General features: G+C 41.5%; 1 protein-coding gene across 1 annotated transcript in view; it reads right to left on the reverse strand.

The window, feature by feature from the left end:
* The window catches only part of LOC126298278 (ras and EF-hand domain-containing protein-like), a 349,695-nt gene that overhangs the window by 169,195 nt on the left and 166,763 nt on the right, over positions 1-13,737 (reverse strand). The window contains exon 3 of the mRNA XM_049989578.1: positions 620-806. Within this exon, the coding sequence (XP_049845535.1) occupies positions 620-806 (187 nt within the window). The remainder of the gene's footprint in view (positions 1-619; positions 807-13,737) is intronic.

Genomic DNA, 13,737 nt, shown 5'->3' on the forward strand with positions numbered 1-13,737 from the left:
AGTTCTGCTAGGTTCGCAGAAGAGCTTCTGTGAAGTTTGGAATGTAGGAGGCGAGGTACTGGCAAAATTGAAGCTATGTGAGAGGGGGCGTGAGTCGTGCTTGAGTAGCTCAGTGAGTAGAGCACTTACCTGATAAAGGTCCGGCACAAGTTTTAATCTGCCAGGAAGGTTCATATCAGCGCACACTCCGCTGCAGAGTGAAAATCTCATTCTGAGAAGGTAAAAGTGAGCAGCACTCGGTTAAACAGGGAATCAAAGTAAGTTCGTCGTATATGACCACTGATACGAAAACATAAACAAATCCACTGTTAGCAGAATAGAATATTCAGTCCTTTTTCGAAATAGGTGGCAAGAATTGTCCACTCAATTGAACAGTTATATTTGCAAATGCTGCACTTAAACATTGACAATTTTTGTGGGTGATGCTGCACTACTCAAATTTTTGTACTCTAAATCGTCAAATGCCTCGTAGAAGCTGCCAGCGCTCGAATTTCTTTATGACTAAGCAAATAAAACTTTTTATGACTGGTAACTGACAGTTTAATCAAGACACATCCACAATTTACAAACACACTCACGGTAGACGAAAGACATCACGTCATTGTTATGCTGGACTCACCTTTTGGAATAGTTTTAGGTGGAGTTGCAGTTCGGCCATTTCGGCTTCCATTTTTTCCTTCAACAACCTCTTCTCAGCTTCAAATCTTGCTTCTGCCTCCTCTTTGGCCTTCTGTTCTATGCGTGCGACCTGGACATCGAGTTCTTCTTCAAGACTTCTGAGATGCTCCAAATGCGATTGTTTTTCCCTAAACAGAGGAAAAGTTATTATAAAATGAAATAAGACATGAAGAAATTGGTTTTGTAGTATCCGTGGGATCTTTAATTAGTTCGTATAATACGTCGTCACCCATTTCGGTCTACGTAATGCAGGAAAGCGCAATAACGAATAGCATTATGGTGAAACTGCCATCTCCTATCAATGTAAAGTCGCATAGCTACCTTAGAGAAATACAAAAGCACGATGAAACACAGAAAAATAGCAGCCATCGAAAAAAAACTGGAAACATGTGAGTAAAGTGGGAAAATTGTCACATACAACAACAGAGGCTATGATTAATTATTACTTGATACTGACTTTCTGTCCTAGATATTGCAGTATTTGTTTGTGGATAAAATACGTCGGGTAACTAATAGAAGCTGGTAACATTGTTGCTAAAGAAAAAAGTCATGGTACACTTTGCAACCTTTTTGGAATACGTTTTCTTTAATCGTATTCGATTTTTCGTGTGGTGGTCAACTCCTCTCTCAATTTTCTACTTTCTTTTTTAGAAACATTTGGCCGTGTTTCGTGACAAAAAGTACTTATTAATCAATTTTTTTCAGTATGTACGTTATTGAACAGAAAGTACGATACATAAATACTTCCCACATATATCGTCTGTCGTTACAGACATTTCAACACATTTGTACCTGCTGCTCCTGGCAGAATTCCCAAAATTTATTTCTTAACGCGAGTACCATTTCATGTATCGAGTTTCATTACCACTCATGTCCCACTAAAGTCTCTGGACATCCATATCTAACAGCAAGAGGGAGTACTGACCCCGAAATTGTTCAATATTATAAAAACTATTGTGCGGTACTAAGAAAAGTTATTAAAAAGTCCAGAAGCATGTGTATCATGTCTGTGATCAGTAATTCTGATAATAAAATTAAAGCAATTTTGAATATTATTGAAAGGGAAACAGGGCAACCAAGAGCACAGGAAGACTTTAGTGCCATAAAACTGAATGACAAGTGTACTAACAAACAATCTGAAATTGGAAATATTTTCAATAATCATTTTTTAAAGTTGTAGAGAAAGTAGGATCTAGATCTTCACTAGAAGAGGCAAGGCTTCTAATAGAAGAGGCCATACCTGTGCAGTTTGAAACAACTGTATTTCCACGAACCTCTCCCTCTGAAATCAGTAAAATAATAAACTCACTGAAAAGTAAAAGCTCTTACGGAATTGATGGCATTTCCAGCAAGATACTTAAGGCTTGTTCCCCACAGATAAGTAGGATTCTCAGCCACGTATGTAATACCTCTTTGGAGCAGGGTGTTTTCCCCGACAGACTGAAATATGCCATTGTAAAACCATTGCATAAAAAAGGGGATACGTCGGATGTCAACAACTATCGCCCAATCTCTCTTCTGACAGCTCTATCAAAAATTTTTGAGAAAGTAATGTCTTCAAGAGTAGCCTTCCATATATGTAAAAATAAAGTACTAACAAAATGTCAGTTTGGTTTTCAGAAAGGCTTTTCAACAGAAAATGCTATATACGCTTTCACTGATCAAATATTAAATGCTCTGAATAACCGGACATCACCCATTGGTATTTTTTGTGATCTCTCAAAGGCCTTTGATTGTGTAAATCATGGAATTCTTTTAGATAAGCTAAATCATTGAGGGGGGCAGTGCACAAATGGTTTAATTCATACTTAACTGGAAGAATGCAGAAAGTTGAAATAAGTGGTTCATGTAATGTTAATACAACAGCTGATTCCTCAAACTGGGGGGCTATGAAGCACAGGGTCCCACAGGGTTTGGTCTTAGGTCCTTTACTGTTCTTGATATACACTCCTGGAAATGGAAAAAAGAACACATTGACACCGGTGTGTCAGACCCACCATACTTGCTCCGGACACTGCGAGAGGGCAGTACAAGCAATGATCACACGCACGGTACAGCGGACACACCAGGAACCGCGGTGTTGGCCGTCGAATGGCGCTAGCTGCGCAGCATTTGTGCACCGCCGCCGTCAGTGTCAGCCAGTTTGCCGTGGCATACGGAGCTCCATCGCAGTCTTTAACACTGGTAGCATGCCGCGACAGCGTGGACGTGAACCGTATGTGCAGTTGACGGACTTTGAGCGAGGGCGTATAGTGGGCATGCGGGAGGCCGGGTGGATGTACCGCCGAATTGCTCAACACGTGGGGCGTGAGGTCTCCACAGTACATCGATGTTGTCGCCAGTGGTCGGCGGAAGGTGCACGTGCCCGTCGACCTGGGACCGGACCGCAGCGACGCACGGATGCACGCCAAGACCGTAGGATCCTACGCAGTGCCGTAGCGGACCGCACCGCCACTTCCCAGCAAATTAGCGACGCTGTTGCTCCTGGGGTATCGGCGAGGACCATTCGCAACCGTCTCCATGAAGCTGGGCTACGGTCCCACACACCGTTAGGCCGTCTTCCGCTCACGCCCCAACATCGTGCAGCCCGCCTCCAGTGGTGTCGCGACAGGCGTGAATGGAGGGACGAATGGAGACGTGTCGTCTTCAGCGATGAGAGTCGCTTCTGCCTTGGTGCCAATGATGGTCGTATGCGTGTTTGGCGCCGTGCAGGTGAGCGCCACAATCAGGACAGCATACGACCGAGGCACACACGGCCAACACCCGGCATCATGGTGTGGGGAGCGATCTCCTACACTGGCCATACACCTCTGGTGATCGTCGAGGGGACACTGAATAGTGCACGGTACATCCAAACCGTCATCGAACCCATCGTTCTACCTTTCCTAGACCGGCAAGGGAACTTGCTGTTCCAACAGGACAATGCACGTCCGTATGTATCCCGTGCCACCCAACGTGCTCTAGAAGGTGTAAGTCAACTACCCTGGCCAGCAAGATCTCCGGATCTGTCCCCCATTGAGCATGTTTGGGACTGAATGAAGCGTCGTCTCACGCGGTCTGCATGTCCAGCACGAACGCTGGTCCAACTGAGGCGCCAGGTGGAAATGGCATGGCAAGCCGTTCCACAGGACTACATCCAGCATCTCTACGATCGTCTCCATGGGGGAATGGCAGCCTGCATTGCTGCGAAAGGTCGATATACACTGTACTAGTGCCTACATTGTGCATGCTCTGTTGCCTGTGTCTATGTGCCTGTGGTTCTGTCAGTGTGATCATGTGATGTATCTGACCCCAGGAATGTGTCAATAAAGTTTCCCCTTCCTGGGACAATGAATTCACGGTGTTCTTATTTCAATTTCCAGGAGTGTACATTAATGACTTACCATTCCATATTGATGAAGATGCCAAGTTAGTTCTTTTTGCTGATGATACAAGTATAGAAATAACATCCAAAAACCAAGAACTAAGTGATGTAATTGTAAATGATGTTTTTCACAAAATTATTAAGTGGTTCTCAGCAATTGACTCTCTTTAAATTTTGATAAAACACAGTATATACAGTGCCGTACAGTAAATGGCACAACTCCAGTAATAAATATAGACTTTGAACAGAAGTCTGTAGCTAAGGTAGAATTTTCAAAATTTTTAGGTGTGTCCATTGATGAGAGGTTAAACTGGAAGCAACACGTTGATGGTCTGCTGAAACTTCTGAGTTCGGCTACGCAAATTTTGGTGATAAGAATCTCAGTAAATTAGCTTACTATGCCTACTTTCATTCACTGCTTTCGTATGGTATCATATTATGGGATAATTCATCGTTGAGTAGAAAAGTATTCATTGCTCAAAAACGTGTAATCAGAATAATTGCTGGAGCCCACCCACGGTCATCTTGCAGACATCTATTTAAGGATCTAGGGATCCTCACAGTAACCTCACAGTTTATACATTCACTTATGAAATTTGTTGTTAATAATCCAGCCCAATTCAAATGTAATAGCAGTGTGCATAGCTATAACACCAGGAGAAAGGATGATCTTCACTATGCATGGTTAAATCTGACTTTGGCACAGAAAGGGGTAAATTATGCTCCCACAAAAGTCTTTGGTCACCTACCAAACAGCATCAAAAGCCTGACAGATAGTCAACCAACATTTAAAAATAAATTAAAAGAATTTCTAGATGACAACTTCTTCTACTCATTGGCTGAATTTTTAGATATAAATTAAGGGAGGGAAAAAACTAACTTAAGCATTAGTGTCATGCAGTATTTTGTGTAATGTAATATCTTGTGCAGACATCCTTCATTAACCTGACACGTTCCACATCATTACGAAGTGTCGTATTCATGATCTATGGAACAAGTATTAATCTAATCTAATCTAGTGAACTTTCTGATGCTACACGATTACAGTTTGCTCAGATACATCTATCAGCGCGTCTGAATGGGTCTAAGGGTTTGTCCGCAAATATAAAATGTTGGGTGAAAATCCGCAGTTGTTTTATAAGAATTTTTCGGTATAACTCGAAGGTAATTTATCATTGCTGCACACAAACTAAATGTTCGTACAACAGTAATTGTACCTAATCTCTTTACAGCTCTCAGCTCTCAGCTTGTGACACTTGTTATTTTAAACAAAACAGTTTCATATATAAAGGAAGGAAGCACACAGAAAGAATACTCTAAGTATAGACAGTCACAAAAATCCGTGAAAGTTCCTGTTGCTGTTGTTGCTGCTGTTGTGGTCTTTAGTTCGAAGACTGTTTTCGTACAGCTCTCCGTATTGTTTCTATCTTCTGCAGCTTCGTCATCTCGGAATAACTAATTTTACCCCTCTCCCCCCCCCCCCACCCATTTCCTTCCAATATTAAACAGGTGGTTCCTGGATGTCTCAAAGTGTGTCCCATAAACTGATCCCTTCTTCTAGTCAGGCCGTGCCACAAATTTCTTTTCTCCCCAATTACGTGATCTGTGTATCTAAACTTCAGCATTCCTCTGTAGCACCACATTTAAAAAGCTTCTACTCTCTTCTTGTCTAAATTGTTTATCTTCCTTGCTTCGTTTTCACACATGGTTACAGTCCAGACAAATATCTTCGGAAAAGACTTCCCAACACTTAAATTTACATTCGATGTTAAGAAATTTCTCTTCTTCAGAAACGCTTTCTTGTCATTGCCGATATACCGTTTATATCCTCTCAACTTCCCCCATCATCAGTTGTCTTGCTGCCCAAATAACAAAACTATTTACTACTTTAAGTGTCTCGTTTCCTAATGTAATTCCTACATTTCATTATCCCTGTTTGGCTTTTGTTGATGTTCATCGTATATCCTCCTTTCAAATCACTGTGCATTCCTTTCAACTGTTATCCAAGTCCTTTACCGTCTCCGACAGAATTATACGGTCATCGGCAAACCTCAAATTTTTTATTTCTTCACCCTGGTTTTTAATTCCTTCTCCAAATTTTTCTTTGGCTTGATTTACCGCTTGCTCAAAGTGCAGATTAAATAACATCGGGGATAGGCTGCAAGCCTGCCTCATTCCCTTTTCAACCACTGCTTCCCTCTCATGCCTCTCGACCCTTGTAACAGCCGTCTGGTTTCTGTACAAGTTGTAAGTAGCTTTCGTTTCGTGTATTTTATCCCTGCTACCTTCATAATTTCAAATAGAGTAGTGTAGTAGACATTGTCAAAAGCTTTCTCTTACTCTAAAAACGCTATAAACATAGGTTTACCTTTCCTTAACCTACCTTCACAGAGATGTCAATGGGTCAGTATTGCCTCGCGTGTTATTACATTTCTTTGGAATCCAAATGGATCAGCCGGCCGCGATGGCCGCGCAATTCTAGACGCTTCAGTCCGGAACCACGGGACTGCTACGGTCGCAGGTTCGAATCCTGCCTCGGGCGTGGATGAGTGTGATGTCCTCAGGTTAGTTAGGTTTAAGTAGTTCTAAGTTCTAGGGGACTGATGACCTCAGATGTTAAGTCCCACAATGCTCAGAGCCATTTGAACCATTTGAATCCAAATGGATCATCCCCGAGGTCGGCTTATACTAGTTTTTTTCATTCTTCTGTAAAGAATTCGTGTTAGTATTTTGCAACCATTACTTATTAAACTGATAGTTCGGTAATATTCACAACTGTCAGCACCTATTTTCTTTGTAATTGGAATAATTATATTCTTCCTGAAGCCTGAGGATATTTCTCCTGTTTCATACATCTTGAACACCAGATGGAAAAATTGGTCATGACGGCCTCTTCCAAGGCTATCAGTACTTCCGACGGAATGTTGTCTACTCCCGGGGCCTTGTTTCGACTTAGGTCCTGTCAAATTCTTCCATTTCTATAATAGTGCCTTCAAGTTCATTTCCATTGTGTTGTTGTTGTTGTTGTTGTCTTCAGTCCTGAGACTGGTTTGATGCAGCTCTCCATGCTACCCTATCCTGTGCAAGTTTCTTCATCTCCCAGTACCTACTGCAACCTACATACTTCTGAATCTGCTTAATGTATTCATCTCTTGGTCTCCCTCTACGACTTTTACCCTCCACGCTGCCCTCCAGTGCTAAATTTGTGATCCCTTGATGCCTCAGAACATGTCCTACCAACCGGTCCCGTCTTCTCGTCAAGTTGTGCCACAAACTCCTCTCCTCCCCAATTCTATTCAATACCTCCTCATTAGTTATGTGATCTACCCATCTAATCTTCAGCATTCTTCTGTAGCACCACATTTTGAAAGCTTCTATTCTCTTCTTATCCAAACTATTTATCGTCCATGTTTCACTTCCATACATGGCTACACTCCATACAAATAATTTCAGAAACGACTTCCTGACGCCTAAATCTATACACGATGTTAACAAATTTCTCTTCTTCACAAACGCTTTCCTTGCCATTGCCAGTCTACATCTTATATCTTCTCTACTTCGACCATCATCAGTTATTTTGCTCCCCAAATAGCAAAACTCCTTTACTACTTTAAGTCTCTCATTTCCTAATCTAATTCCCTCAGCATCACCCGACTTAATTAGACTACATTCCATTATCCTCGTTTTGCTTTTGTTGATGTTCATCTTATATCCTCCTTTCAAGACACTACTCTTCCAAGTCCTTTGCTGTCTCTGACTGAATTACAATGTCATTGGCGAACCTCGAAGTTTTTATTTCTTCTCCATGGATTTTAATACCTACTCCGAATTTTTCTTTTGTTTCCTTTATTGCTTGCTCAATATACAGATTGAATAACATCGGTGATAGGTTACAACCCTGTCCCACTCCCTTCCCAACCACTGCTTCCCTTTCGTACCCCTTGACTCTTATAACTGCCATCTGGTTTCTGTACAAATTGTAAATAGCGTTTCGCTCCCTGTATTTTACCCCTGCCACCTATAGAATTTGGGAGAGAGTATTCCATCAACATTGTCAAAAGTTTTCTCTAAGTCTACAAATGCTAGAAACTTAGGTTTGCCTTTCCTTAATCTTTCTTCTAAGATAAGTCGTAAGGTCTGTTTTGCCTCAAATGTTCCAATATTTCTACGGAATCCAAACTGATATATAAAATAAAGATACTGATAACGACGTCCTCTTTAGTAGTCCCCGCCCGGAGATCCGAATGGGGGACTATTTTACCTCCGGAATATTTTACCCAAGAGGACGCCATCATCATTTAACCATACAGTAAAGCTGCATGCCCTCGGGAAAAATTACGGCCGTAGTTTCCCCTTGCTTTCAGCCGTTCGCAGTACCAGCCAAGCAAGGCCGTTTTGGTTATTGTTACAAGGCCAGATCAGTCAATCATTCAGACTGTTGCCTCTGCAACTACTGAAAAGGATGCTGCCCCTCTTCAGGAATCACACGTTTGTCTGGCCTCTCAATATATACCCCTCCATTGTGGTTGCACCTACGGTACGGCCATCTGTATCACTGAGGCACGCAAGCCTCCCCACCAACGGCAAGGTCCATGGTTCATGGTTGTGTAGACCCTCTATATATTTCTTCCACTTTCCAGCTTTCCCTTCTTTGTTTAGGACTAATTTTCCATTTGTGCTCTTGATAGTCAAACAGCTGCTTCTCTTTTCTCCAAATGTCTTCTTAATTTTCACTTAGGTGGGATCATTCTTTCCCGAAGTGAAACATGTTTCTAAATCCTTATATTTGTTCTTTAGCCATTCCTGTTTAGCCATTTTGCATTTTTTTCTGTCTCATTCTTTAGACACTTGAATTCCCTTTCGCCTGCTTCATTTGCTGCATTTTTATATCTTCTCCTTTGATCAGTTAAATTCAATATCTCTTGCGCTATCCAAGGATTTCTACTGGGCCTTGTCTTTTTACCTATTTGATCCTCTGCTGTCTTCACTATTTCATCTCCCAAAGCTACCCACTCGTCTTCCACTGTATTCCTTCCCCTGTTTTAGTCTATCGTTGCCTAATACTCCCTCTGAAACTCAACAACCGACGTTCCTCTCTCCTTAATTTCCTACCCTTTCGCAATTTCTTTAGATTTATCTACTGTTCGTTACCAGTAAATTGTTGTCAGAATCCACATCTCCTGCTGGAAAGGTCTTGAAATTTAAAATCTGGTTCCGAAATTTTCTGTCTTATTTTATATAATCATTTTTAAACCTTCCGGTGTCACCAGGTCTCTTTCACGTATCTTGTTTGACGATTCTTAAACCAAGTGTTAGCAACGATTAAATTATACTCTGTGCAAAATTCTACCAGGTGGCTTCCTCTTTCATTCCTACTACACTACTGGCCATTAAAATTGCTACACCAAGAAGAAATGCAGATGATAAACAGGTATTCATTGGACAAATATACTATACTAGAATGGACATGTGATTACATTTTCACGCAATTTGGGTGCATAGATCCTGAAAAATCAGTACCCAGAACAACCACCTCTGGCCGTAATAACGGCCTTGATACGCCTGGGCATTGAGTCAAACGGAGCTTGGATGGCGTGTACAGCTACAGCTGCCCATGCAGCTTCAACACGATACCACAGTTCATCAAGAGTAGTGACTGGCGTATTGTGACAAGCCCAGTTGCTCGGCCACCATTGACCAGACGTTCCCAGTTGGTGAGAGATCTGGAGAATGTGCTGGCCAGGGCAGCAGTCGAACACTCTCTGTATCCAGAAAGGAAAAAATGAATTACCGTTTTATATGCGTTTGTACATATATTCTTCATGGAAATCACTAATTGAGGCTCACATTCAGACGAATTTTCCTCGAGTTTTTAAAAACAAAACACTTCCTTCAATTCTGCTCGATGCGAGTATTTATGTCGAGCTGCCTTCTACAACTGTTTATTTTGTAAAAAAAATCTCTTTTGTCAATAAAGTCATGAACTGTAAATAATACATATCTCCGACTATAAAGACTACTTGTAAATAAGACGACAGAGTGCAACCCCATATCTGTACCGCTACTTCCATTGGCACTGTGCTCTGGTTTTCTGCTTCACGTTATACTCGAATATTGGCTTTCTACATTATCTGATACTATTAGTATTGTAAAATGGGTTAAATTAACAATTATTGGTAAATGAAAAGTTGTCACAAACAGATTTTTGTTTTACACGCGACGTTTGCTACCCATAACATTTTAGCATTGGTCTGTTTCTAAAAGCCGTAGAACGTATTTCGCTCAGTGATCAGCGACTCTGGCTGCTATTTACAGGATCTGGGTTCGATTTCCTGTACTGCCGGGGTTTACCCTAGGTGAGAGGACTGGAACGGGGTGCACTAAGCCTCCTGATGTCAAATGATGAGCCACCTGAGTGAAAAATGGCGGATGGCGGATCGAAGTTCAAGAAAGCCGACAACGCCCTGGAGGGTGGCGTGATGACTCCACGCCCCTCCATACTGCGTGTAGTGACTCCACTGACAGAGGACGACATGGCGATCGGTCAGTCCCGATTGGCCAATCAGGGCCAGAACGCCGAGCTTTACTTTACTTTTACTGACAGACACCTGGGTTGTTGTTTTCCACCAACTATAGACATACAGGGTCCGACAAAAAGACCTACCTATTTCAAAAGGTAGTTACAAACAAGCAAAAACAGATACAGAGAAAATAGTTTTATTTGTGAACTACAAATTCTATACCGTTTAGCAGAGATAATTTTAAAAATTACGCTCGGTGAACGGCGTCGTCCATTGTTATCCATTGTTAACACATTGACCAAGCATTTCCCGGAAGTTGGCCATAGTTCTTGGTGTCATTTCCTGTGGAATGGCAGCCACTTCCTGGGTTATTGCCTCCTACGTGCTTGCAGGATCGTGAAGTGAGAAGACGTGAGGGAAACAACTCTCTCAAAATTTATAGAGAACGCCGAGAGGTGTGAGTTGTGGCGCCGTATTGTGGGAACCAGACATCTCCCCCAAAAAACTGGTTTAACGTAGGTCTGCATCATATGACAGTAGTAGTTTGAATCAACCGTTACCGTTACTTCATCTTTTTCGAAAAAAATACGGAACGCACACACTTAATTCAGTTAGGGTGTATCATATTGTCACAAGATGGCTGTGAAGAGGTCGTTGGTGAAGTTCCTGATAGTTTTCTGGTGCCCAATAACGGTAATTTTGTTTATCTTCCGTATTTGACCAGTGGAAGTGGATCTCATAAAAAGAAATCAATTCAGTGCTGGGGGGAATTTTCTCACATACAGCTCTGTAAGTTTCAAAATCTCTCTCACTTCATTTCTGGATATCAATCATTTTGTAGGGGTGTACGTGAAGATCTCTGTGCAGATGATCATATCAGTGAATCTCAGCGCAGGCCATGTTTAAGTGCTGAACGCTTTGGAAATTGCTGGACGGACGCTCTCACACGCGCCGCATTTTCGGCGTTGTTGCAGCCCGAGGTCGTCCAATACATTTTCTTTTCAGTGGAGAGCTCGATACTCTAAATGCTGATACCCAAACTCACATAGTTTTTCTATGAGGAACAGAAACTTGTCGGCCGTGTTTGAACGGAGTGCGAAATACTCGCTGAGTAATAATCACAGAACCACCATTATGAATATAGTCCACCACGACAAACGCACGATGCTCACCTAGCCAAGCCATTGCGCCTTCTGAAAATGGCAGCTATACTGCTGTCGATCGATATCTCTTCCACATCAGTAATCCCACCACAACTCGCACAGTGGTCTCTCCAAATACGGGAGGTCTTTCTGCCGTACCCTGTATTATTTAAATACTTTTTAAACTAGGTTTACTACACGTTGCTGTGGAGGATCTGACATGTGGACCACCGATTTTGATCATGGTTTGCAAGGATGTTCTTTACTGAAAATAAAGAGAGCTGTTTCGACCTTCTGCTAGACAGTCCCTAGTATTTTCTTTTTTTTTTTAAAAAAAAGAACTCGATATAAAGTTGATAAATCGTATTTTCAGTGCTGTATATCGAAAAATAGTCTAAAAACAAACATTTTTATAAATATAATATGTGGTCCAAAGTCAATAACGTTCGAGTTATTAACGTTTTTGTGTTTTCACGCTGTAACTTGAGTACTCGTCATTGTAGTGTAGCAGAGCGATGCCAGTTATTGAGCGGTACGTAGTTCATGGGAATGTTCATCGACTACGTCTTCGGCAAAAGGAACAAAGCGGAGCTTGAGTATTGGTTGTACCTGTAAAACCCTTAAAACGCCCTCGGGCGCACTCTGATTTACGATATGCTTTTTGCAAATTATTTACGCAGTGTTTACGTTAACCCCCCTCCCCCTCCCTTTAAGTTGGGGAGTGCCAGGCTCAGTCTGATGTTCCTCACAGCATCACATTGAAGACAGAAAGTCCCGAATTTAAATAAGTTACATAAAATTGCAAGCAGTCATGGTTGCAGTTTTATGTAACTTATTTACATTCAATTAACAGTCACGGATTCTAAACTATCAGTAATGGATAAGCTTAATCTAGTCCCGAATTGCAAGTAGTGGGAAAGAAAAGAGACTGGCTGATTCATGGAAAGCTGCATTCACTGAGGCATTAACAAAAGAGAATCAATTTGTTGTAGATATCTTACGCGGCATTGCTGGAGATACCGCAGGTGGCAGTAGACAAGAAACAGGCATTTGCGTCATTTCTATTAGAAATAATCTGTTAGCTGCAGTTGCACAAGCAATCTACAAATGTTATGTGTGTTTTTAATACCTTTTTGGTAACATTATGTTTCATAGTATTTTCATTTGTACACATTTATTAATTATAATCATTTAAAAAATAGTTATAGAACACTAGAACACTGGATCCTATCGCCTTGGGAGAATTTTTGGGAGAAATTACGGGTAACGCCTGAAGAGGGATAAATTTTTTTTTTTTAGCGGCTCTAGGTCATGAGGTCATGTGGCGCCAGATTCGATTCGCAGCCGGGTCGGAGAGAGAGAGAGAGAGAGAAAAAAAAAGCAGTCAGGGCAGTCGACTACCAAGCTGCTGGTCTGTGTTCGATTCTTGGGCGTGGTTTCTTTTTCATTAGGTATTTGTTTCGTCTTATCTGATTGTCTTATGATAATCGGAATAACTTTCTTTCATATTTTAAAGTGAAACATCCGGAGGTGTGATAAATAATCAACTAAGTACAGTACTGAAAGTTATTTTCACCATGATGCATATTACAAAGATCCCAACTCAACGTCGGTTCGCGAGCGATCTCGCAATCAGTGCGGTGGAACTTATCATAGAAACAGGCAAAACATAAATATTTCTCACACCATGCGCAACACACGAGCGAAATCTCGCCGCCTTGACACTCCTCCGGTACGTTGTTCGTGGAAAACATATCTGATTCACGTTGCTAAAAACAGATATATTAGATATAAATTTGGATGTGTACCAAGCGTATGAAATCATATCTTGAAAGACATGCGTGGATAACTGGTAATGGATCAACGCATGAATTACGGTAGCATCCTCTCTATCTTATAATTCTCTGCTCTGCTGTAATGTCACATGATTTTGAAGTAGTGTGATAGAAGTAAACGTCACAGGATTGAAAAAAGAGAGGCGTATTTCGGTGACATCAGTTTCATGGTGCAGGTCGGTTTAGCATTATCATCT

Source organism: Schistocerca gregaria, chromosome X (assembly GCF_023897955.1).
Source record: "Schistocerca gregaria isolate iqSchGreg1 chromosome X, iqSchGreg1.2, whole genome shotgun sequence".
Taxonomy (NCBI): Eukaryota; Metazoa; Arthropoda; class Insecta; order Orthoptera; family Acrididae; genus Schistocerca; species Schistocerca gregaria.